General features: G+C 27.0%; 5 protein-coding genes across 5 annotated transcripts; 3 read left to right on the top strand and 2 right to left on the bottom strand.

The window, feature by feature from the left end:
- Window positions 1-145: 145 nt before the first annotated feature.
- On the bottom strand, window positions 146-1,270 carry GO595_010517 (MBOAT family protein; the record flags this gene model as incomplete). The annotated part of the gene is made up of 1 exon (XM_067913205.1): window positions 146-1,270. The coding sequence occupies one exon, from the start codon at window positions 1,268-1,270 to the stop codon at window positions 146-148; it is 1,125 nt and encodes a 374-aa protein (XP_067769255.1).
- A 1,760-nt stretch (window positions 1,271-3,030) lies between these two features.
- On the bottom strand, window positions 3,031-5,187 carry GO595_010518 (TKL family protein kinase; the record flags this gene model as incomplete). Its single annotated transcript, XM_067913206.1, has 1 exon — window positions 3,031-5,187. One exon carries the CDS (start codon window positions 5,185-5,187, stop codon window positions 3,031-3,033), a length of 2,157 nt encoding a protein of 718 aa, XP_067769256.1.
- Window positions 5,188-13,579: 8,392 nt separating this feature from the next.
- On the top strand, window positions 13,580-15,457 carry GO595_010519 (uncharacterized protein; the record flags this gene model as incomplete). Its single annotated transcript, XM_067913207.1, has 1 exon — window positions 13,580-15,457. One exon carries the CDS (start codon window positions 13,580-13,582, stop codon window positions 15,455-15,457), a length of 1,878 nt encoding a protein of 625 aa, XP_067769257.1.
- A 277-nt stretch (window positions 15,458-15,734) lies between these two features.
- On the top strand, window positions 15,735-16,289 carry GO595_010520 (ankyrin repeat protein; the record flags this gene model as incomplete). The annotated part of the gene is made up of 1 exon (XM_067913208.1): window positions 15,735-16,289. The coding sequence occupies one exon, from the start codon at window positions 15,735-15,737 to the stop codon at window positions 16,287-16,289; it is 555 nt and encodes a 184-aa protein (XP_067769258.1).
- Window positions 16,290-17,453: 1,164 nt separating this feature from the next.
- On the top strand, window positions 17,454-19,187 carry GO595_010521 (UBA/TS-N domain containing protein; the record flags this gene model as incomplete). Its single annotated transcript, XM_067913209.1, has 1 exon — window positions 17,454-19,187. The coding sequence occupies one exon, from the start codon at window positions 17,454-17,456 to the stop codon at window positions 19,185-19,187; it is 1,734 nt and encodes a 577-aa protein (XP_067769259.1).
- Between the last annotated feature and the right edge of the window lie 6,364 nt (window positions 19,188-25,551).

Genomic DNA, 25,551 nt, shown 5'->3' on the forward strand with positions numbered 1-25,551 from the left:
TATCCATGTAACAATTTCTAGATTAAATGTTTCGTCATGAGCTGTGGCTTGGGTATAAAATGGAATTAATAAATGCGTTCAAACATCAGTTTGTAAAATAAAATCTGAAAGATCTTTTTTATTAAATAGAAAATTTTCAAAGTTCTTATTCTTTTTTGAGTTCTCTTTTTTCATTCTTTTTCTGTGGCTTCGGACCGAAAATTAATCCAATTGCAACCACAATCATCATTGCAATATAAGGTCCGAATTTCATAATTTTTGTAAACTCATAAAAAGGCTTTGCATAGTACAAATCCCATGTTGCGCCGAGTATATAATTAATGGATTGTATCCAAATAACACTAAAATAGAAAGAATATTTTTTTCCAATAAATTTTTCCAATAATGGCATGAATCGTTCAATTCTAATCTCATCTAGCACAGCCATTATCACTTCAATTATCACCAGTATATAATATCCGGGGAAAAATCCATGCCAATATGCAGACGATATAAATGTCACAAGTTTTGCTCCCCATTTTGGAAAGCCAAGCACAAGCAATCTCACATGCACACATTCTTTTAAGATGTTATGGATTGTATGATTCCATTCAATGGCTAAATCACCAAGATGAGTTAAAGTGAAATATTTTTCAAGGATAATTGATCGGTACTCATCAAAATTGAATGAATTGACGTTAACACGGGGTGTACCTAAAGTACGATAGCCAGCTTCGCCTGAAATCCAAGCAAACAAGTAACGTGAAGTATGAACAAAACTGAGTGTGATGGCTAAAACAACTTTGATTAGATATGGCTTTGCAATAAATGATTCGCTAAGAACATAATTAGCTGGGAGAAATTGAACTAAAATTGCATAAAAAACTAGAAAACCATTGGATATCATCCAGAACTTAAAACCATCTTTGATATCCTTGGTGGTCTCTTCGTCATTTGTTTCTATTTTAATTGTGGCTTCATACGCCTGAATTGTTATTATTGGACCTGAATAAAGACCATTATAATTAAAAAGAAAAGTAATGAATCTAAAAAGTGATGGTGGAGATTTAAGCGCATTTTCTGCCCATTGTTTTCTTTTAATTTGCTTTTTTCTTCCGTCAAAAACATTGAATATGATTGTAATAACCCTTAAAGATGTGAACATAACAAGTCCCGATAAATCAGATTTCCATTCTTCTGATTGCCTAAGACGTTCTCTGTGAACAAAAAATAGTCCGATTATTGGAACAATTAATGTACTTAAGCACAAACTACCTGGAAGAAATAACATCAACCAACAAATAAATGTTCCTAGGAATACAAACAAAGAGGGTATTCCATATAAAAATAGGCAAAATCCAACACCAATAATAGATTGAAGAATTGGACGATATTTTGGCTGAACAAATTTTCTTATTAAAACAGATATGGGCCATTGTATTACTGATGTTATAGCAACAGAGCCTCCTCTTAGCATAGTAGCTAAATCTGGGCTCATTTTTATTAAACGACTTCAATTCAAATGTTTTGAATCTTTTTTGAACGTTTACGATCAAATACCAGAAAAAATCTAAAGATCAAATTCACAAGTAATTATGAACGAGGTAATGTCAATGCAAATATTAATATTAATTATTTTATTTAAAATTCGTTTTAATAAATTGATATTTTAAACCATTATATGAAAATTATTTAAAATATTTGAAACGCCACTTATTTATGCATGTCGACATGGTTACATTGACATAGTTGAAGTACTTCTTAAACATAGTGAAATTGATATTAATGCTAAAGAAAAAAATTATTTTAATAATTTGAAGTTTTTAAATAATATTTAAAAATATTTTAAATTATTTAGAACAGCATTTTTTATGCAACTGATAATGATTATGTAGAAATAGTTAAATTACTTAAACATGGAAGAAATGTTATCATTTTTAAAAATCATGTATTTGATTTGAAATTTATTTTAATAATTTGATATTTCAAAATAATTTTTGTAATATATTTAAATTAATTAGAAATTCATTTTTAATGGCATGTGGTAGAGGTAACAATAAAACGGTTGAATTGTTTCTGGGAGGAATTGATATTAATGCTAAAGATATTAATTTGTTTTATTTGATATTTATTTTATTAATTTGAAATTTCAAAATAATATTTGGAAATTACTTAAAATATTTAAAACAGCACTTATTTTGGGATCTCAATTTAATAATATAGAAATAGTTAAATTACTTCTTGAACATGGAATTGACATTAATGCGAAAGATAATATTTATTTTAATAATTTAATATATCAAAATAATTATCGGAAACTATTGATTTTATTTTAGAATGCACTTATTGAAGTATCTTATCATGGTTGTACAGAATTTGTTTAGTTACTTCTTGAACAAGAAGGAATTGATATTAATTCTCAAGATATTTATTTGTTTCGTTTGATATTTATTTTATTAATTTGATATTTCAATATCAAATTTGGCAATTATTTAAATTATTTAACACAGCAAATAGATGGGCATCTTTAAATGGTCATAAAGAAATTGTTAAATTAATTGAACAAGCAAAAATTGATTTACACTCGGAATTTGTGGAATCATGGCTTTTTTGGTTACTTAGTTCCATAAAAATTTATTTGAGAGATCGCAAATCTTCAAAAAATTTTGTATCGAAAATCTGTTTTACCTAAATAATTTTTTTATATATAGTAGTTTTCTTAAGAAAAGAAAAAAAATGAGCAATGACCAGATAAATCATGAAAAAGTGAGGATATCGGAAAAGTGACATTTTTATTGTGATTCTTAAAACAAATTTCAAATTATTCAAATGAATATTTTTTGCATTAACATCAATTCCATTTTGTTCTAAGACATATTTCGCAAGTTGATTTTACCCCATTCTGAAGCAAATAACAAAAAATTTTCGGAAACTGATTAGCTTGACGAAAATCTTTAACTAAAATTTACCACTATAGAGAAATGTTTAAAAAAAAAAACTTTGATTTTGTAATTGTTAGTCATGTATGAAATTTTATTTTTATTTATAATTTCAGATGAATGCCTCCAAGTCATTCACCTTTTTCCTATAATCGTCAGGCGCAATTGTTTTCAGGTGATAAAATACATTATCCCACAATTGCTTCAAATCCTGATGTATTTTAGAATTCATCAAAATGGCAAAGACGACGTCTATAGGAGTATCACCGAATTGATGTTGAAATCTTTCCAACAAGATTTCAGCATAATTTTGTTTTGAACAAATTTTGCCGATCGCAACCACCGCTAAACGGTCGACTTCCGCTTTTTCAACTAACAAGTCCACAAATTTCGAAGGGAATTCAATTTCATTCAATGCCATCTCGCCGATAGCAACGTACGTTGCATTTCTGAGTGATTCGGTTTTGGATTGAATGTTGTTCGTCAGTATGCTCAGCGCCAAATTCTTCGTTTGGCCCAACTTCAACAGACATCTCAAAGCAGAAATAGATAATGAAACGTTGTTCAGAGTTAAAGATAACATACAACGAGCTGTGATTACACCTTCATATTCAGGTTTGATGTTGGTACGAGAAAGTATTTCCATAGCAAGTTGAACATGGGTTGGCTTAAATGCCCACATTAATGCTTCTTCAGCTTCATTGTTTTTACAGGCAGAAATGATTATGTTCTCATCAATTAAATCATTACCAGTTGGAACATATTGTAGTAATTCTTGGATTATGGGTTGTGGAATAGTCCCATTTTCCATGTTTCGAAGACGCTGTGATGCTTCAAGAGCTTTCCGTGTTTTGAGGAAAACAGTATATCCACGTGCCATTAAAGCAGGATCTGTACTTTGACTGCTGGTAAGGATATTCCAACATGCTTGTACATAATCATTAGGAATGGGCTCCTTGGAAGCAATATTAATGAACTCTTCAAGAGATGGATTTTCATCATCATCACAGCGATCAAGAAATTCCTTGATCTCTATGATGTCTTTGGCATCCTCTTTAAGAGATTCTGTGATGTGTTTCATAACTACATTCATGTCTGCGTTTGGATAAAAAATTTCACCAGATTTGAAATATTCAAGGATTTGTTTGAAGGTTGGACGCTCATTTGGATCACGTGCCCAACAAGTTGTAATCAGCTTATAAAGGCCTTTACCACAATCTGTTTCAGATAATGTTGGGCGAATATCATTAGTTATTACTTCCTGAATAATTCTCTTTGCATCACTTTCTATTCCTTGATAAGGTGTTTTATGAGTTAAAATTTCCCATAAAACGATTCCGTAAGAATAAACGTCGACTTTAGTGTCATAACGTCCGCTTGAATTCAAAATTTCGGGTGCCATCCAATGGGGTGTCCCAATGTTCTTTGTCATAACCGCCTTTTTCTCAATTTTCCTTGAAAAACCGAAATCGCATATTTTGACTTGCTTTTTATCGTCAAGGAGAACGTTTAAAGATTTCAAATCTCGATGTACAATTTGACGTGAATGAAGGAAATTCATCCCACGTGCAATATCAAAAGCACATATTGTTAAGTCGGTATTATCAAGCTTATGGTAGTGATGAAGTTCATGATATAGATTACCACCTGGCATCCATTCTGTAACAATACAATATGGAAATTCTTCAGTAGCTCCAAAGAATCTTAGTAATGTGGGATGAATTGCAGTTGCAAGTACAGTGATTTCACGTTGGTATGCATGGAACCTTCTACCTGTTAATTGTGAATATTTTAATTTTTTAATTGCTACTTTTTGCTTTGTTGACTTAATAATTCCATAATAAACATTTGCAGATGCACCAGAACCAACAACCTTCTTTTCTTCCAAATCTTTAGGATCAATTTTCCATGTCGAATAATGAATTGGAATTGGAGAAAAAATCCTTGCAGATGTATTAGTAATTTCATTGTTTTCGTATTCACGGCAGAAGTTTTGTATACTTTTCATTTTGGTTGCAATTACTTGATACGAAATCTTTTCACTTGAATTACTATGTTTCTTAAGATGAGCCTGAAACGAAACTTCAATAGCACGCAAGTCAAGTAAATGGAATTGAAGCCAATTTTGATTACCAGGATCAAAAATTTGAGCATCTTCTGGATCAATAATTTTTGCTGCTCCATTTAAATCTTGAATTATTTGGCATAACTCAGTAGCAATTGATGCAGGAGAGTTATTTACAACATAGTGAACCCAGCAATGTTCCATATTTTGACTAATAAGAGGTTTAAATCTTTCACCAATTTTGGTGATTTGTTTGATGGCATTTAGTTCTTCTTGAGATATCTTTTTGTTTGAGTTTTTAAAACGATTTTGATATGCGTTTGCAAATGAACGAAATTGTGAAATTGCATATATAAATTTCTTTTTGTGTGCTATTGCATTAGTAACAAGGCCTTCATATTCCTGAGCCATTGCTTGTAGCTGGTCGCTAATGTCTTGAACTGTCCAATTGCTCATATTTTTGATATAATTTCCGCTTTTGAGCTTTTGTTATATTTGTGTTCAAACATTAATTGAAAAGTAAATACGTTAAAATTCGTTTTGAAGATCTTCAAATACTTATTCCTTTGATTTTATTACTATTTGAAAAATAAAAGATTAATAAAAGCAATAATCCGCATGTTGATTGATATAAATTTGCGTTTAAAGGCTAATTCTGCTATTTTATTAAAATGCAATATTTTTGAAAACAGTAATTGACTTCAAAAATGTAAAAAAAAATGCTATTTCATTATTCAATACAGCTATTTTAATTGAAAAATAAAGTCGTATTTCAATTTTTCAAAATGGCATCAAATTTATAACATATGAATTGTTAATTATATGAGTTCAATTACTTCATTTCCTTGTCTAATAAAGATCATTATTATGCAAATATTTACAATTACAAGCAATCACATTGCAAAAACGATAGAAGAATTGAATACCATGTAAACTTTTCAAAAATTGTAATAAACTAATCAAATAATGTGACGATAGGTCACTTGGCAATCTTTAAAAATGGAAATGGAAGGCGAAGAAGTCCCTCAAGTTTACTGTTCTCTAAAAGAAATCATGGAACATGGAGAAGAATATATTGCCAAGTGCATGGCATTAGATGGGAGCACCAAATTTAAGCAATTAAGTCTATTAAATAAGCTTCGCGATAATCTTTCTATGTTTGAGTGGTGTCTATATAATTTTCATAACATTCAACACCATGAAATTCGAGAGTATGCACTTGAAGCAGTTGTATATTTTTTAAGTATTCAAAGCAAAAGGATATCAATTATTTATTATGAACATCTTACCAATGAGTTCTTTACGGAATTACTGGAAGATGATAATTACAAACACCCTAAGTTACTTGATCAGATCTGGAAAGGACAAATATTAATGGTTAATCTTCTTTATCCACGAATTTGGATTGACTTTTATAAAAGGGATGGACGAGGGCTATTTTCATTTCCTAGAGAACGAATTTATCATTATTTGCGTGAACTAAATTTATCAATGGAAGATCATTATTGTACAAATCGTAAACCAAAAGATGTCATTCCAGAACTTTATAAAAACAATGTACCGAGCACTATTATTACATGGCTTGAAGATCAATATAAAGAAGATCCAGATCAAGTTTGTTCAATTCTTTCAGGCATTAAATGGATGAATGTTGAGACACTTTTGGAATTCAAATATTTGAGTGATCTTATAGAAAATATTCTGAACCACGACGTTATCAAATTTTTCTGTAACATTTTTGAAAAAATTAAAGATGAAGAATACATCGAACTTCGTCTTTCTTTCTTACAACAATATCCAATTCTTTCAAAAATTCAAGATCTTGTAACGAAAGTTGAATGGGTTGATGATCTTTCAGATTTAGCTTGCACTATTTTAAGTCCATTAATTTCCAGTGAGTTTTGTACCAATTATTATGATCTTTTATTAACGTTATGTATTAAATCTCTTATAAAACGTAATTCAAACTTAATGCGTTGTATGTCATATCTTGTTAAAAAAGGGCTCATTGAAACGACCAAATTACTTGACATATTATTTGCTAAGTTACAACAAGAATTTGATAATCCGAACAGGGGAAAAGTTGAAATTTCATTTCGTAACTTCTTTACCATTATATCATTAATACCATTTAATAAAGAAGATAAAGAAGCACGACGAAGTTTATTATTTTCGATATTTGATAATATTAATGTTAAACAAGATATGGAACGAACTTCATTAGTGTTAAAGTCATTTTATAAGATCGAAGATTTGAAAAGTTTTGAATATTCATCATTTGTTCCAATCGTTTATGATTATTTTGCATTTATATTAGATAACGATCCAATTTTTTCACCTTTTTATCATGACTCATTAATATTTTATGGATATACAATGATTACACTTTACTTAAGTAATAGAAAAGATGAAACTAATTTACCTATTTTAAAGTTATTAGATAGAGCGTTTACATATATTAAATCATTTCCTGATGAAGATAATTCGATGCATATCTTTGTGTCTAAAATATTAAATCAATGTCGAAGATATTTAGTAAAACAATTCCAAATTATTAATATTATTTCTGATATTTATAGTTTATTAAATCCAATATTATCAAACGGATTAAAAAAAATTATTAAGATATTAACGCAAGAAAACAAATCAAATTTTTCGAATAATTTTGTTCGATTTTTGTTTAGTTTAAACCCAGAAGAATTAATGCCACAACAAATTAAAGCGATTTTAATCATCGGTAAATATATTGTTAATAATTTAATGAATCAAGAATTATTCCATTATATGATGGTCTTAAAGGATAATGTCAATGAAAATGATCGAGAATTATATCTCGAAACATTAATTAATATCTTTGGTACAAATGCGATTACATTTCTATTGGAAAATATACCTCAACCACCAAAATTTGATGAAGAGAAAATGTATTATTCATTAGTTAAAATCAACGATAAAATTAATATTACAGATGAAGTTATATGTAATAACATGATCCATATATTTGAAATTGTTACTGAGTATGAACAACATTTATATGATGAAATACTTAAAGGTCATCATGATAGAGATAGAGATAAAATAAAACGAGTCGCAAATCATTGTGGAAAATACTTCAAATATTACTTACAATTCTATCTAAACTATAATTTGGTGGTACCGGAAGAATTAAAATTCCATGGATTCGATTTGTTAATTCGTACATTTAAATTTTTGGATAGTCATTCAATAAATACATTATTCATGTTCTTGTTACAAAATGATGTTAACCCACGTTTCATCGATATTACTTTTAATGAAGCTTTGAATGTTTTCGTTGATGAAGTTCATAAAAATAAAAATAATAATAATCATTATTATCATGAAAGAGGTCCGCTTAAGCAAAATAGCGAAGTCATTATGGAGTTCTTCAAACAATTGGAAGAAAGTAATACCGAACATTTCAATAAAGTGTTCGATGACTTCATGATACAGTTTGATGATGAAATAGGAAATAAGTGCAAAGAATGTTACGGTAAATATAAAGAAAAAACAAAGAAAGAAAAGAGAGAACGTAGAAAAATGGAACAAAAAAAGATTCAGCCAATAGAAGAATCGAGCGAAGATGATGACATATAAATAAATATTTTTCTCTTGTTCACTTTGATTTATGAGATGTGTGTGTTTTAAAATTGACGATTTAAAGAACAAGAAACATATAAAATTAAGAGCTTAATTCCAATATTTTCACAAATTCTTTATAATAAACAATCACAAGAATCGAATTTTCTTCTTGAAATGCTAATTGAAAATAATATAGTTTCACCAAATATTGCTATACATAAACGCAATTTATATTTAATACATTATGTTAGTCCTTCAGAGTTTGAAAAGCTTCTGATGAAACCTTATGGCAAATATAACAAGCACACAATACATAATTTTTTAAAAGAAATTCAGAATACCTTTAAAAATTATGATAATCCTTTTAATAATCAAATAAAATATAAAAGACATACCGAATTAATTTGCCAAGGAATAAATCAATCAAACATTGCGATTTCTATTCGTAATGATGATATTGAAACATTACAAAAAATTTTAAAACAAACATGTTTTGATTATGATCAAAAGATTAAGCCATCCATATATGAAAAAATCACATTTATTAATCAGGAAAATGTTTCATTAATTGATTATGCAGCATTTTTTTCTGCAGTTAAATGTTTTCGATTTTTATATTCAAATCATGCAAAATTAGAAAATACATTTAAATATGCAATTGCAGGTGGGAATCTTGAAATTATACATTTATGCGAACAAAATCAGTCATCATTTGAAGATGCATATGAAACAGCAATTATGTTTCATCGAAATGAAATTTTTTAAATATTTTTATGAAAACAAAATTAATGAAATCAAAGATATCTCTAAACTTGCAAAGAAATGTATTAAATGTAGTAATTATCAAAATTTTTTCTTATTTAAAGAAAAATAAAATGGAAATTGATGATAATATTATATATAAAACAGCAAAAATCGGAAATATGATTCTTATCGATCAATTTCTTAGAGAAAGTAAAATTCCAGATTATATTTTAATATATTCAGTTATTTCAAATAACATTGAACTAATTACATATATACTTGAAAAAAGTGATATATTTGTTAATATTGAAGATATTTGTTGACATTATTTAATGATATTTTTATATGATTTAAAGTTTATTTATACTAAATGGAATTTAATTTTCTAATTTAGAATACCTCTTATTTATGCAGTAAAGAATAATTTGATAGATGTCGTTCAGTTACTTCTTAGATACAACAAAATTAATGTAAATTTTTATGATTTTTATATGTTTTGTGTAATGTTTTGCTTTGAAATTTTATTTTTCATTTCTAAATTTAGAATTTTAAAACATTGTAGAACACCACTTATATGGGCATGTATGAAAAATCACATCAAGATTGCACAATTACTTCTTGAAAATTAAATTTATTTTGCACATCAGCAGCCAGAATTATATTTAGAATTGATATTAATATTAATGCAAAAAATATTTGCTTGTTTTGTTTGAAATCTGTTTTAATAATTTGAATTTTTAAAATAATATTTGGGAACTTATCAAAACATTTAATACACCACTTATATTTGCATCTTACAGTGGACACATAGAAATCGTTAAATCACTTCTTGAACATAAAGGAATTGAAATAAATGCTCAAAAATTTAGTTTTCATTATTTGATATTTCCTTCAAAAATTTTATATTTCAAAGTTACATTTGGAAATTACATTTCTAATTTTGGACTGCACTTATGGTCGCATCTGCAAATAACCATTTAGAAATCGTAAAATTACTTCTTGAACAAAAAGGAATTGATATAAATATTAAAAGCGTTTTTAAGAATTTTTCAACATTCAAATTCAAAATTTGATGTTTAAAAAAAAATTTGGAAATTATTTTTCGAATTTTTAACTGCACTTATTTGTGCATCCATTGAAAATCAAACAGAAACAGTAAAATTACTACTCGAACAAGAAGAAATTGATATCAATCATAAAGACATTTAATTATTTGTTATAATTTTTTACTAAATAATTTTGTAATTTAAACTAATATTTGGAAATTATTTAATATTTTTAGAACTGCACTTACTATTGCATCTTCAAAAAATTGGATAAAAATAGCCGAAGTTCTTATCGAACAAAAAGGAATTGATATCAATTGTAAAGATATTTTTTTAGTTAATTTAATTTTTTATAAAAAAAATTCGAAATTTCAAAAAAAATGTGTGGTAATTATATCATTTATTTGCGACTGCACTTACGATTGCATCATCACAAAATAATAAACAAATAGTTAAAATGTTGCTCAGACAAGAAAGAATTGATGTTAATGCCAAGGATATTTTATGAGTATTTAAAATGTTTCACAAAAAAGTTTTATGTCTTAAAAAAATATATGGAATTTTTCATAAATATTATATACAGCACTTATTATATCAGTTATAAATGGATATATTAAAATTGTTGAATTACTTCTTAAAGACAAAAGAATTAATGTCAATATAACAGATTTTTATTTGCTTCATTATCAGTCAATTTTTATTAATTAATGTTTAAGAATAATACTTGGCAATTCTTTATATTAATTCAAACACCACTCATGATAGCTACAATGAATAATTATACTGAAATTGTTAAACTATTACTTAATCATAAGGATATTGATCAATATATCGAAAATGTATATTTATAACATTTAATGTATTTTTTAGAATAATTGATGTTTCAATATATTAATTGGATTTTATTTCATCTTTTTCAAACAGCACTTAATATTGCGATAAGAAATGGATTAGAATTTATATCAGAATTATTAATGTAGAATATGAATAAAAGATTTCTTGATTAAGCATTGTTACAAAAAGAAAAAAATTCAAATTAGATGTTATTATAATCCAAATTTTTTCTTTCAAATAAGCTGTATATCTAAGAATATAAATATAGCATTAAATAGACATTTTGGGAAAGATCATTTGATATTCTTTCACCTTGTTTAGGGTAAAAATGGAGCAAGAAGAAGGGACCATTCAATATCTCTCCAATCTCCAAGAACTCTTAACAAACCTCGAAGAAGGCAATCTAGATGACACAATTGAAACGCTAATGAAAATGTATTCAAAAGAATTTCCCTTATCTTTTGATTCTGTTCTTGCAAGATTGATTACATGGTTACTTTACACTGAATTTCGTACACCAAAATATCACGTTTATGCAAAAAAAAAAAAAAAATTCAGTGAATTAGGAAAGCCCAATGACAAACTATTTATTTGCATGATGCAATATACAGTATGAAAGATTTGATCTTATTTTGTATGCAGCATTTTATGGGTCAGTTAAATGTTTTAACTATTTGTTATCGAAAGGAGCGAGCATTTATTACCAAAAAGGTGTGCAGTCATCGGAGGCAACATAGATATATTTCATAACATTGTGAATTATGTGGAATATAAAGATATCTATGAGGATGTAATTAAATTTCATCGAAGTGAACTCTTTCATTATTTATATAAAAAGTCTCCTGATGACATCCGCCATTTTTATGGTGAAGCGGTAACCGCATGCATTCGACACGACAGCTATGAAATTCTTTCTTTTTTGGAATCATTTGGTTATTCGATGTATTCTCACTCATTTTTTTATGTATCGTTTGATAAAGGTAATGTATTTATTTTTAAATATTTCCAAAAGTTTGGAATACCACCATCAGATTCATTATATAAAGCTGCGCAGGCAAGAAATATAGAAATGTCTCGTTACGTTGTCAAGCAGCCAGGCGTTAATGTGAATGAAGTCCATAATGTTTTGAAGTTTTCATTTTATGTTTGAGACAGCACTTCACCATGCAATTGAATATAATAACTTTGAAGTATTAAAATTTTTGGTTACACAAAAGGAAGTTGATTGTAATGTGTCTACTGTTTTTTAGTGCTATTTAACTTCGTTTGGTACTCCATTCAATTTCGCGCTTAGAGGTAAAAAAGAATTCGTTGATTTCCTTTTACATTGTAATCGAATTGATGTATTGAAAGGTAATATTTCTTTATAGAATATAAAATTTGTTTTGTGCTTTTTTTGGCGTATTTTAATGTTATTTAGCACACCACTTCATACTGCTGCTGAATATGGTTATTTGGATATAGTTAAATATCTTGTTGAAAAAGGTGCAGATATAAATGCATATGATACTTACTTTCATTTTTTGTATTTCTTATTTCATTGCAATATTTAAATTTTGTTTTGATTTCGTGAAACACCACTTATAATGGCATATAGAAATGGTCACGCTGAAGTAGTTAAATATCTTCTTCAACAATATGGAATAAAACCATATGTAAAAGATGTTAATTTATTGGTTTCTCAGTTTGTTCTGATGATTTCATGTTTTTTATGAATTTTTGGTATTCCTTTGTATGATTTAAAACAATATTCGATCATGAAAAGACAAATTATCATGGTCTTAAATGAATATCTTTCTGCTCATAAAGGCGATAGCAAAATCAAATGCAACAATTCATAAAAATTGATGATAAACATTTTTTTTTTTAATTTCTGATTTATGTGGATGTTAATATTTCACTTATAATATTAATGTTAAAAATTTTTATCGATTTTTAATGCAAAATTCATTCTAATATATTAAGTATTAATGATTAAACAAAATAGAAGATACACCTTAAACTTAGCTTACACTTAAAGGAACAAATAATTTAATCTTAAAAATAAAATTATGGAAAATAATTGAAGTATGCAATAAAAAACTTATGACATTTGCAAATGTAATAATTTCAATACTTTATGTCATAAAATCTTTGTTCAATTTTTTCAATGAATAATTATCGTTATAAAATATAAAATGATATAACAAATACAATTGCTGGTTAATGAAGAGATCCTCTTTCTTATTCACGTACGACATAAAAAATGTTTCGAAATTTCATTTGTTGATCAGTTAATGATCTGAAATTTGTTATATAAATCAATGAAATTTGATCGTCAATGTTTTCAAAAGTTTTTGATCAGCCGACACTTTTATAACTGGTCAGTTGCGATGGAACCTACAGATATTGCCCAATTACTTATCAACGTCGTCGAAAGTCGTATATTATCACTTGAGACAGAGATATTGTTATTTGATGAGCAAATCTCATTGGTTGCAGCAGCTCCGGGGATCAAGTCAAATGATCGCATTCAGTTAACACTCCAGCGGAACATCAAAGCCACTTTGCACACTCTTCTTAAGTACTACTGCAAACGGATGCGGAAACTATGCACTTCATCGGTACCTTTTCAGCAAGCGATATCATTTCATTTATTTGTTCTCCAACGGAACAAGTTCAAAATCCTTCTCCAAGAGCTCTATGGGCAGCAGTCGGCTCTGACCACGTTAGTTGGCGCTGATTATCAGCGATATACAAATGACAATGATGTTCCAGCAGATATCCATCTCAAAATGATAGCGTTAGTTTTCCCGTACGAATTTGTTGTTGATCTCTTAAGTAGCTCCGACTTCATGCGGTCATTGATCAAGACAGCGTTGAAGTATGAATGTCGACATCACGTCCAATCGATATCAGTCATCTTTAACTTGATCCGAAGGTTCAAGACGCTGGACTCGTTATCGCATAATGTGCATTTCTTCACAGCGAAGAATCCGATGTATTTCACATTAGCGGAACATTTTGTTTGTGTATTTGTCCGCAACAAAATGTTTCAGTCCGATTGGGCGCCATTACGTAATTTTTCGACTGCAGAAAAATGCGCATTAATAACTATCAGTGGTACATCGACATGTGGCCTAAGTCCAAAACTTATCGATAAACTTAAAGCAGCTGCACGTGAAAAGACAATTGTTGACGACGATTTATACTTAAGACCTTATGAACGAACAATCGAAATTACGACTTCTGAAGAAATGGAAATACCAGAGCTGAAACATATTATATTAGAGCTAAGGAAAATGCAAGTTCAACCGACGCCTTCAGCTATGTTATATATATTATCGAATGCGTTACAATGGTTAAACTCCGCATTAACTTCAGATGGTAATTTAATTGGCGCTGATGAAACTTTCCAATTCTTCGTCTATTGTTTGGCATTATCTAAGTTATGGTGTTTACCAGGAATCGTTTCATTCATTGATCATTTCGTAGATGATGCACTTAGGGAAACTAAATTCGAATATTATATCGAGCAATTAAGATCTGGTTTAGAGTTCATTGATAATCGATTATTACCTGTACAACCTTTTATAGTTTTCCCTTTTATTACTTTGAATAATAGATTAAGAGAAATAATTCAACCAATTGATAACGGTAAATTAACTTTAAAAGGGTTCGCATTATATGCTTTCCCTTCTTGGAACTCTTGTTCAGAAGAATTATTCCCTGCAATGATTAGATATGAAGGTTCGAATGAAGTTGTTAAATGTTATAAATATCATGTGAAAGACGTGGCAAAACTTGTGCCGAATTCAAAGTTTAAATTCGAAACAATTCCAACTTTACAAGGTTCGTTCTTACAATTAACAGATAAAATATTGGATGAACAATGTATGATTAAAATAGAGTCCGGAGATTATGAAAAGGAAATTGGTAGAATTAATACTATTTCTTGTTTGCTGCTTTTTAATCCGACTTTAATACAAAGGCCTTCTTTGGATATGATTAATAAGTTATACTTTAAAAATAGAAAGTTTTGGAATATGAAATCTGATGACCCTTTAACAGGTGTACAATCTTTAATTATAGAGGTACAAAAGGCACTCGTAAAATGCGGTTTTAATGACTTGGAGGTTAATGGCATTTTAAATAGAAAAACTGCTAATGCAATTCGTCATTTCTTTGGTGCTGATTCTAAAAGATTAGTGTTGACACCAAAATTATTTAAAATTTTAATTGAAACATCAAAAAAACATCAAATTAAATAGTTTATATGTGACGATAAAAAGCACTTTTTGGATAAAGCAGTAATAATTGGAAACCGTTAAAAGCAAATAATGTATTTTACAGGCGTTTGCTTTGAAAGATTATGATGACATATAATGTTCATTGATTAGTTTTTCATTTGTTTTATATAATAATTCTTATTAAATGTTTTTTGCGCAAAAAATATTTTTTTTTTTTGATTTTGAATATGCCATTGAACTTTTTGAATCTAATTCAATCAATTTTGAATAATAGCCGATATGTAACCGTTTACTCCAAATGTCAAGAACTAAGAGACTATCAAAAAATCAAACAAAAGAGCAAGCAAATAAGCATCTTTACAATCCGAAAACTATCCATGAAGCATGTCGCGACGGAGATATCAGAGCAGTTCAATATTTAATTGAAAAAGATAATCTCATTAAAAATGTGAAAGATATCGATGGAAATACACCATTTCACATAGCATGCGCAAATGGTCAACTTGATGTTGTAAAATATCTCATAGAAAAATGTGTTAATTGTGAAACAAGAAACAATAATGGAGATACAGCATTTATTCTTTCATGCAAAGCAAGAAATCTTTTTGTTATTAAATATCTTTATGAGCACACGTTTGTTGATCTTAACGCTCAAAACAAAGTAGGGAATACAGCGCTTCATGAAGCATATTTAACTGAAAATCTCCATGTTGTTCAATATCTAATTGAGCAAATACATATGAACACAAAGATTAAAAATGCAGATGGATACACACCATTTGATTTAGCGTGTATAAATGGTTCCCCTACTGTTGTAGATTATTTCATGAAAAATGGTTTACAATATCGCTAATTATTTTATCTATAAACATATTCTGTAATATTTATATTTGGAAAATAAAGATATCTCACAGAAATAAGTTTCATTGAAAAAAAATTTGGGTATATGATTAGAATGTGCAGATTAAGAATTAAATAATTTTCGAGTCATTTTGATTAGATACATGTATAACTGAATGCTGTTGTAGTTTGTTTCCTCAAGTTTACGTTTGTTTGATGATGAGCGTTACTTCCGTATCTTTTCATGAAAATTTGCAAAACAAATTTCTTTTCACCATAATAAATGATTAACAAAAACAGAAAAATATTTTATAACATTTCTTTATATATTATTACAGTGTTAAATCCATTGGTCCTCATCTTCATCTATCAAACCATTAAATTCATTGATCACATCTTCGTGATTTCCTCCCATATTTAATGATATATTATTTACACTTGACAACGATTTTGTTTTCGTTGTTTCTTTCTTATTTCTCTTGAACATTAATATTACAATTCCATTAATAATTAAATTTTATATTTGTTTTTACTATAAAATGTAATCGAATACGTTCGATAATAGATAATGACTGAGTTAAAGTGAATGAATGCGTCAAAAATAAAATATCTCTATGCAATTTAAATGTATATTCGAGAATAGGATAAATTTTTAATACAAAGAGCAGTAGTAACCATAAAAAAAACTCAAAATAAAATGATATTAACAATATGATTCCAAATCTCATTACCAAAAAAAGAAAAAATTTTGAGGCCGAAGGGACTCGAACCCCCAACCTTGAGATCTGGAGTCTCACGCAATGCCATTATGCTACAGCCCCTGCATTATCTTAAATATAATGGATAGATACATTGATCAAAAACTAATTCTCATATATTTTTGATATTTGATTAAGCATAATATATCTTATCATTAATAAAGTAGAAGCACCAAAATAAAAGATATAACGAGGGTCAAACTGTGTAACTTTATAATATCTCACAAGCTATTTTAACATTTCATCCCAAAATGTAAAAGTACCTGATGAAGCAATTCGCATAACTGACTCAATCCTTAGATGAACCCATCTTGATAATATTTTTTGATACTCAAGTTAACAAGAGATTTGTTCGTTTTAACAAAATCAAACACCCTTTACCACTTTTTGAAAGTGCTACAATATTTAAAAATTATTAAATGGAAGAAGAAGAACTTTATGAAGATTATTATCAAGAAGGAAATTATGACCAAGCATATTATGAAGAAGAGTTTTATGAAGATGGATTTCAAGAAGATGCTGAAATGGATGCAGGGAATAGCATTGAGTTTGACTTTCAAGCAGACGATGTTGATCCACGAGAAACTACTCTTCTTGGCATGGTTCAGACATTTAAAGCCATTATTTATGAGTCAGAAGCAGTTTTAGGCCCTAATAATACCATTCAATTTGATTTAAAGCGTTTTATTTTACCATTATCACTTCAATGTGTTTATGGGTTTCTTAGTTCAGAAATTTTGATAACAATTGAACTTGAATTAAATAATTTTCGCTGGGATTTTGCGCCTAAGTCTGTTCATATTCATCATCCAGTATATGGAGAAGTTTTTCCAGGCAAAGCATTGATGCAGAATGTTGTCAAAGATTTCTTTTCTATAGATTATAAACCACGTGAATATTATCAATGTTCGAAGTTTACACTTTGTAGTTCTACGCATCCAAACAAAGCATTAGTTGAAAAGCTTTGTGCCGAAGAGCATCTAAGTGATTCACAATCACGGCGTGCCTTATCGTTATGTAATAATAATTATGAGCGTGCACTTCACCTTATGCGCACGGGCGAATTGTTACCCGGCGCATCCGACGAAGCCAAGCCGAGTGATTTTGCAGCATATCATCAAAACCCATTACTTTATTTTGCGTTAGAATTAGCAGAAACGCTCTTTGATCTCCAGGACCACTGCTGCTTGTGCCGCCGCCCGATCTCCAAAGGGCTTAAGCCATCTGTTTGCGACAACAAGCTCTGCAATTTTCAATTTTCTACGATTGGGATTGGCTTGTCCGTCATTCAAGAGATTAAACGCGATGTTTCGTCAGCAGATTTATTGATTTCGTTATTTTCTGCAGCGTACGACACAAAGTTCTGCACACCGTATCCGAACGATTTCACGCGCGATGAAATCAAAGAAATTCTGCATTACCTTCCTACGTGCGACGACATGTCCAATTATGAAAATGATCAACAGCTTGCGAAAGCGATTAGCAAACGTGGTCTTCAGCTTGTTCGATGGATTCTTTTGTCATGTCGATCGCATTTAATTCGACTTCCACCAGAAATGGAAATTCCGATGTTCAAAGGCAGCGCGCAGTTTATGGCGCTTGTCTCTTCTTCTGAAGCTGAGTCTGCGTTCCAGTCGATCAAGCAGCAGTTCGGCGGAAGTATTTATCTTTTCCACGGTTCGCACGCAGAGCGCTGGCATTCGATCATTCGAAACGGACTTGTGAATGCGTCAGGAACGAGTTTGCAAGCGAATGGTAGTTGTTACGGCAAAGGTATATACTTTGCGAAGGACTCGAACACATCGTGGGGATATTCGCAGATGAAAGAGAACAATTACAGAAGTTCGAAATTGGGCAAAAATTTGAAGGTGATTTCGTTGTGCGAAATCGCGAATTTACCAATTGGAAAAGAAGTAACAGCGAAATACGAAGTGCGAAACAAAGACGGAACAATGCAGCAGAAGTCTGTCAAAGGGCGCATGGACTCGCACAGCAACGAGTGGGCGTACACGCTCACTATCGAAGAGGCGTGCGTCGTCAGGTTCGTTATGGTCGGAGGGTCGTTCTCAGTGGACGTGAAGAAAAATCCGCCAAAGAACGTTCCGTCACTTCGCTCTGTTCTTGATTATCAAATGAATCAAAGTATAAACTAAAAAATAATAAAATTAAAAATATGTAAAAGTTATCAACGTATAATTTGTATCTTTATTAAATTATAAATATATTTAAGAATGTGAATGCAGAAATGTTCAAAATTATGTATTCATTCGATATATGATAGAACTATTTGAAAGATTTCAAATGTATTTTCATCACATTCAACTTCTGTCATTAATTCATAAATAATATTTTGTAATTCATAAAAATATTGTGAATATGTATTCAGATATTCTTTTCCATTTGCTAACATTATTTCAATACACTTTATACATCGAAATGTAAATGTTTTATCGTCTAAAAAATCAATTAATAATTGAAATATTTTTCATTTTTCCATTTTATAAAGTCATAAAATATTAAAATTGATTTCAAAAACAAAACTTTAATATCATATGTTAAATTCCTTTCTAACATTATTATAATTATTTTACAGATTTCAAAATTATTAATATTTCCTTTCCAATTTTCTGAATTAACTATAAAAATATTTAATATACTTTTAAAAACTATAATTTCGTTATTATTTTGAAGAATATTCATAAGAAATATATTAATATCATTAGATAAATGATTTGATAATGATAAAAGATTAAATAAATTTACTTTCGTTTCTGTTTCTTGAATATTTTCATATATTATCATTAAATTTTCAACAATTAAATTAAAAAACATTTCAAAATTTTCATTAATTTTCAAAAACATAACACATTTAATACCAAATATTAAATCAATTTCTTCTGTAGAATGAATTAAATCATAAATATATGGATAAATATTAATTTCATGTCGAAATGTACAAAGATATAATATAATTTTATTTCGTAATGAATTAGTTACAAAATTAAGTTTCGTTAATATTTGATATTGTGTACATAATATTAAACAATATTCTTCTGATGTAACACAAATATAATAAAGAATTTGAAATGAATCATCTGCGGTAAATGAATTATTTAAGAATGATATTAATATATTTAAATCATTATCATTCATAAATTCTTCACTATTAAAATTATCTGTAATATAATATGAAATTAATTTTAAAAATTTAAAACTTCCTTCAAATGAAAGATTTCTTTTAAAAACATTAAACATTTCATAATAAGGAAAATCTGAAAAAAATAATGTTAATTCATCTTCATCCATTAAATTTAAATTAGAAAGTAAAATATTTACTTGACGAATTTGTTCTTCATATAAATTCGTATGCATTAAAATTATTAATTCTTTTCGATTATAATCTAAAAGTTCTATATTTTTTTCACTATGATCTCTGGTTAAATTTTCCATGTAACAAATTTGAAAAAAATACAGAATAAAAAAATGATAATTGACAAACTTTGTTTAACATTCAAAATGATAAAATAAACAATTTTAAGTTAGAATTAAATTAAAAAAAAAAAAACAATTCATTTATGCATATTAAGATTTATTGAAATCTATATAGTATAATTTTATTCAATTTATATATTTGATGATATGTTAATTTATTTATCATTCCTTGATTAATAATTTTTATGAATGTTTTTTTAAGATGTAGAATTAAAAATTACATAATTTTAAATAAAAGATATATTTTAATAAAAGAAAAAAAAAAAAATGATTTTAATTAACGGTCAAAATCACAAAATTTTTCTTGACAAATGATGGAAAGTATTTTCATTAAAGTCAATTCTATCAAAGGGATTCAACATCATAAACATAATCATTATATCATTCGAGTTAATTTAAGTGAGACACCAGATTATTCACAAGAAAGTGTTTTAATTTTTGAAAATGAATTTTTAACGAACAGTATATTTAGTTTACCATATTCGAATGCAACAGGTAAAAACATGATTAATATTGCAATTCTAAATCAAAATAAAAAAGAAGAAGTTTTATGTCGAGTTTCACTTCCTTTGCAATGGTTTCCACATAATTTTGTTGTTCATGAGACATATCCAATGAATCCAAAAGAGTTTAATATTGAAATGGATGTTCATATTTGTAAAAATGAAAACGAAGCTTTTCGTGCACCAAATGGAAATCTTCTAGTTATTCCAGCATGGAAACCAATTCCACAACAATCACAGCAGCAACAACCACGAACACAAATGCAACAAAATCCATCAATTTTGTTAGAGTATTCCAAAAATTCTTTATGGGCCAGTTCCACAAACATTTACACAATCAATTACACAAACATTTGCTCGGCCATTACCACAAGTTACACAACAACAATTGCGTTATTATAATCCTTATTAATAAAAAATATTTTTTTTTTTTGATTTTGCCACTTTTCGCACGTTAATTCAGAAAATGTTTTTTTTATATTTATTTCTTCAAAAATGTATTATGATTCGATTATTTCCAAAACCAGTGATAGAATTAACAGATAAGAACTTTGAACGTATCATAGATAATCGCCAAAATTCGTCAGTATTTTTTGTAATGTTTCATGGTGAACAATGTCCAGCATGTCGTGCATCATATCCAGGATTTATATCAGCATCTAAAAAACTTGAAGGTATGATTACATTTTGTCATATAGATATTTCACGAAATCCAAAGTTATCACAACGGTTTCGAATAACATCAATTCCAACATTTTTAATTTTTCATTCTAAAGGTATTTCTACACATTTTAGTTTCTTTAGAAGTGAATCTACATTTATTAAAGCGTGTACTAGTTATATTCCAAATTATTGTGAAACGCCAAATATTTCTTGGCTAAATGATGAAAGAAATAGTGTTATTTTATTTAGTAATCGAAATCAGCCACCTATTTATTGGTTATCAATTAGTAATAATTTTCAAAATGAACATCTTCGCATTGGTTATACACATAATAAAACAATTTTTTATTTTTTTCAAATATTAAATAAAGAACAAATTATATTAATTAAAGATAAAGAAACTCAATATTATAAAGGTCCGATGGATTATTTAAATATTTCGACGTATATTAAAGAAAATATTAAAGATAATGAAATAATAAAAGAACTTTAAAAAAAAAATATATATTTTATTTTATTTATTCTACAATAAAAGAAAAAGGTTTTCTTTCATTAAATATATTTCTTTGAAACAAAAATGCATTTTTTGATATATTTTCATTTTCACTTTCAAGTAAATTTTCTATAGTTTCGATTATGTTATTTTGTAATATTTCTTCTTTAATATTATAATTAATTTTATAAATTTCTTCAATTTGATACATTTTATATATACAAATTAATGAGTTTTCAATAAGTTCTTCGTTTTCTAAATCAAATGTCGATATTAAAATTTCGATAATGTTTTTCGTTTCTTTGTTTTTTTCTTTATATTCATTATATTGTTCAAATAATATTTGATATTGTTTAATACTACAAAATCGAAGAATATTCGTTAATAGAAATATTGATTCAATAGTGATATAAATGTTATTATCATTACAAAGTTCAATTATTCGTTGAATTAAATGATATTCTTCAATATAATCAATTAAAATTTCTTGAATATCTTTTTTAATTAAACTATTCGATAAAAAACGTAACAAAGGAAACAAAACTCGAAAATGTTTATTTAATAACATTTCAATTATTAAGTTATAATTAAATTCGATTTTAATATTTTCTTCTAAATTTATATTTATAAATAATTCGATAATAGACTGAATGATTTTAATTTTAAGTTCTTCATCATTAATTTCATATTGAAGTAATTTCTCATAATATTGAATCGGTGTTAACTTATTAATTATAATGTTTTCTAAATAATATTTCAAATATTGAAAATTGTTTTTAATTAATTCTTGAATTGATTTAATTAATGTTGGTATATATTTATTATAACATTGAATAATAAAATGATGTATATATTTACAAAGAATTTCAAATTTAGTTCGTTCAATTGGATAAAGACAAAGTGAATAAATTAATTGAATCGAATGTTTTTGTATTGTTTTGTTTTGTGAAAGAACATAATTTTGGAATGTTTCAAAATTAAGAACTTCAATGATTTTATCACGTGAATATCTTGAATTATAATTAATGTTAATAAAACATTGTAAAATTGATGGAATTAAATATTCTTCTTTATCTTCAATAAATTTATTTAAAATATTAACAAATCCTTTTTCAACAGTACTTTCAATTAAAATATTATGTGAATGTTGAAAAATATTACAATAAAATGTAATAATTGATTCTTGAATTTCTTCTTTATAATTATTTGTTAAAACTTGAAAAAAAATATCTTGAATTTTATTTCGTTCAAATGTTTCATCAATATCAAGATAATCATTAACACTATAAAGATAAAGTTTGGTGATATATTTTAATAAATAATTTTCGTCATTTTTGAAATAAGATTCTCGTATTTTTTCATAAAGTTTCGAAACTTTCGATGATATTTCTGGTCTTGTTAATGTTATCATTTTGGTTAATTTATTAGTTTCTATCATAAATTTCTCTTTCTTTTTTTTGTTTTCTTTCATCTTTTTTTTTTTAAACGACCATAAACTTTTAAAAAAAAAAAAAAAGATAAAAGCTTTCAAATTTCTCATGACATAAAATATTTATTCAATTTTTCATATTATCATCTATTACAAATGAATGAAAAATTTGTTTGTGTTTGCTTAATAATAATTCTTTAAATAAATGTTTCATTTATTAAATATATAATTTTAAAAAAGGATACAAAAATATTTAGCTTAATGAATTTTAATATAATAAAAATATATTTTCTTCATTGAATAAATATTATAATAATTTCTATTTTGAAGCACAAAAATGTAAAATGGCTTTTCCATCTCATTCGCATTGAGTTGAAATCGAAAATGAAAAGAAAACAATATATAAAGAATAAGTAAGAAAAAAAATTCAAATATATATATAACAAACATTACTAAAACTTATTTCTTGAAAAAATTATAAATTTATTCAATGAAAATATTGAAATATTTGTTGAACCTTCTTTAAATTATTATGATAAATGTTTTTCAGAAACATTTTTAAATGTTATTTGTAATTTGTTATATTTATCATATATAAATCAAAATCAAAATAAAAAAAAATAATTATATTATTAATAAAGTTTCATTAATTTTTTGAAACAAAAGCTATAACAAAGCAATAAACCCCTGGAGAATCTGAAAGTTATCAATAAAAAATCGTCACTGTTTTAATCGAAATAAGGCTCAAGTTAAATTTAATTTAGTTTTATTCAAAGAAAAGATTGAATGAGAACGATTAATAACAATTCAATCAAACTCCGATATCGGGCTCTCATTCCGTTAATAAACGGTCTAAGATTCCATAAAATTTTAACTGCAAAAGCTGAATTTAAATTTTTATTGATGGGATTATCTCATAGTAATACTATAAAATACAACAACCTTCAAACGTTACAAAATTTTGAAGAAATCATTTTTAATTTAAATGAAAATAATATTGATGAAACAGTTAAATCTTTATTAAATTATTTTTCAAATGAATTATCATATTCTTATATTTTAATATTATCTCGAATTATATATTCATATTTTATTTCAAATCAACAAGAACATGAAAAATTATGTTTTGATTTATTACGAAATATTGAAGATAAATTAAATCACAATGTTATTACTATATTTATACAATTATTATTTTCTATAAATAATCAAGAAACAAATTATCTTCTTGAAATAATGTGTAAAAACTCGATGATTAAACCAAATGTTATTCAAAGTAAAACAATATCTTTATATTTTTCACATTATATTCACAAGGAAAATATTAATAATTATATTGAATTAATAAGAAAACATGGAATTAATGAAATTAATAAAAAATATTAAAATAAAAGAATCAAATCATATTGATTTTTGTAAAGCAATTTGTATATAATTATGAAAAGTTATCAAAGAATGATTGGGAATTACATAAGAAATTAATTAAAGAAGGACATAATCCAAATGAAATTGCGAAATAATTCGAAATGATGAAATCAAAAAACTTCAAAAAGTTTCATCACAAACAAATTTTGATTTTAACCAAAAAATTGAACCATCACTTTATAAAAGATGTTCATTTATTAATCAAGAAAATGTTTCTTTAATTGATTATGCAGCATTTTTTTCTTCAATAAAATGTTTTAAATATTTACTTATGAATGGTGCAAAAGTAGAAAACGCAGGTAAATATTCAATTGCAAGTGGAAATGAAGAAATTATTCATTTATGTGAACAAAATCATTCATCATTTGAAGATGCATATGAAACAGCAATTGAATTTCATCGAAATGAAATTTTTCATTATATTTATGAAAATAAAATTGTTGAAATAGATAATTTGGAAAAATTAGGAAAAAAATGTATATTATATTGTAATTTTGATATCCTTTCATTTT

The sequence above is a fragment of the Histomonas meleagridis genome (genome assembly GCF_020186115.1).
Source record: "Histomonas meleagridis strain 2922-C6/04-10x chromosome Unknown scaffold_61, whole genome shotgun sequence".
Lineage (NCBI taxonomy): Eukaryota > Parabasalia > Tritrichomonadida > Dientamoebidae > Histomonas > Histomonas meleagridis.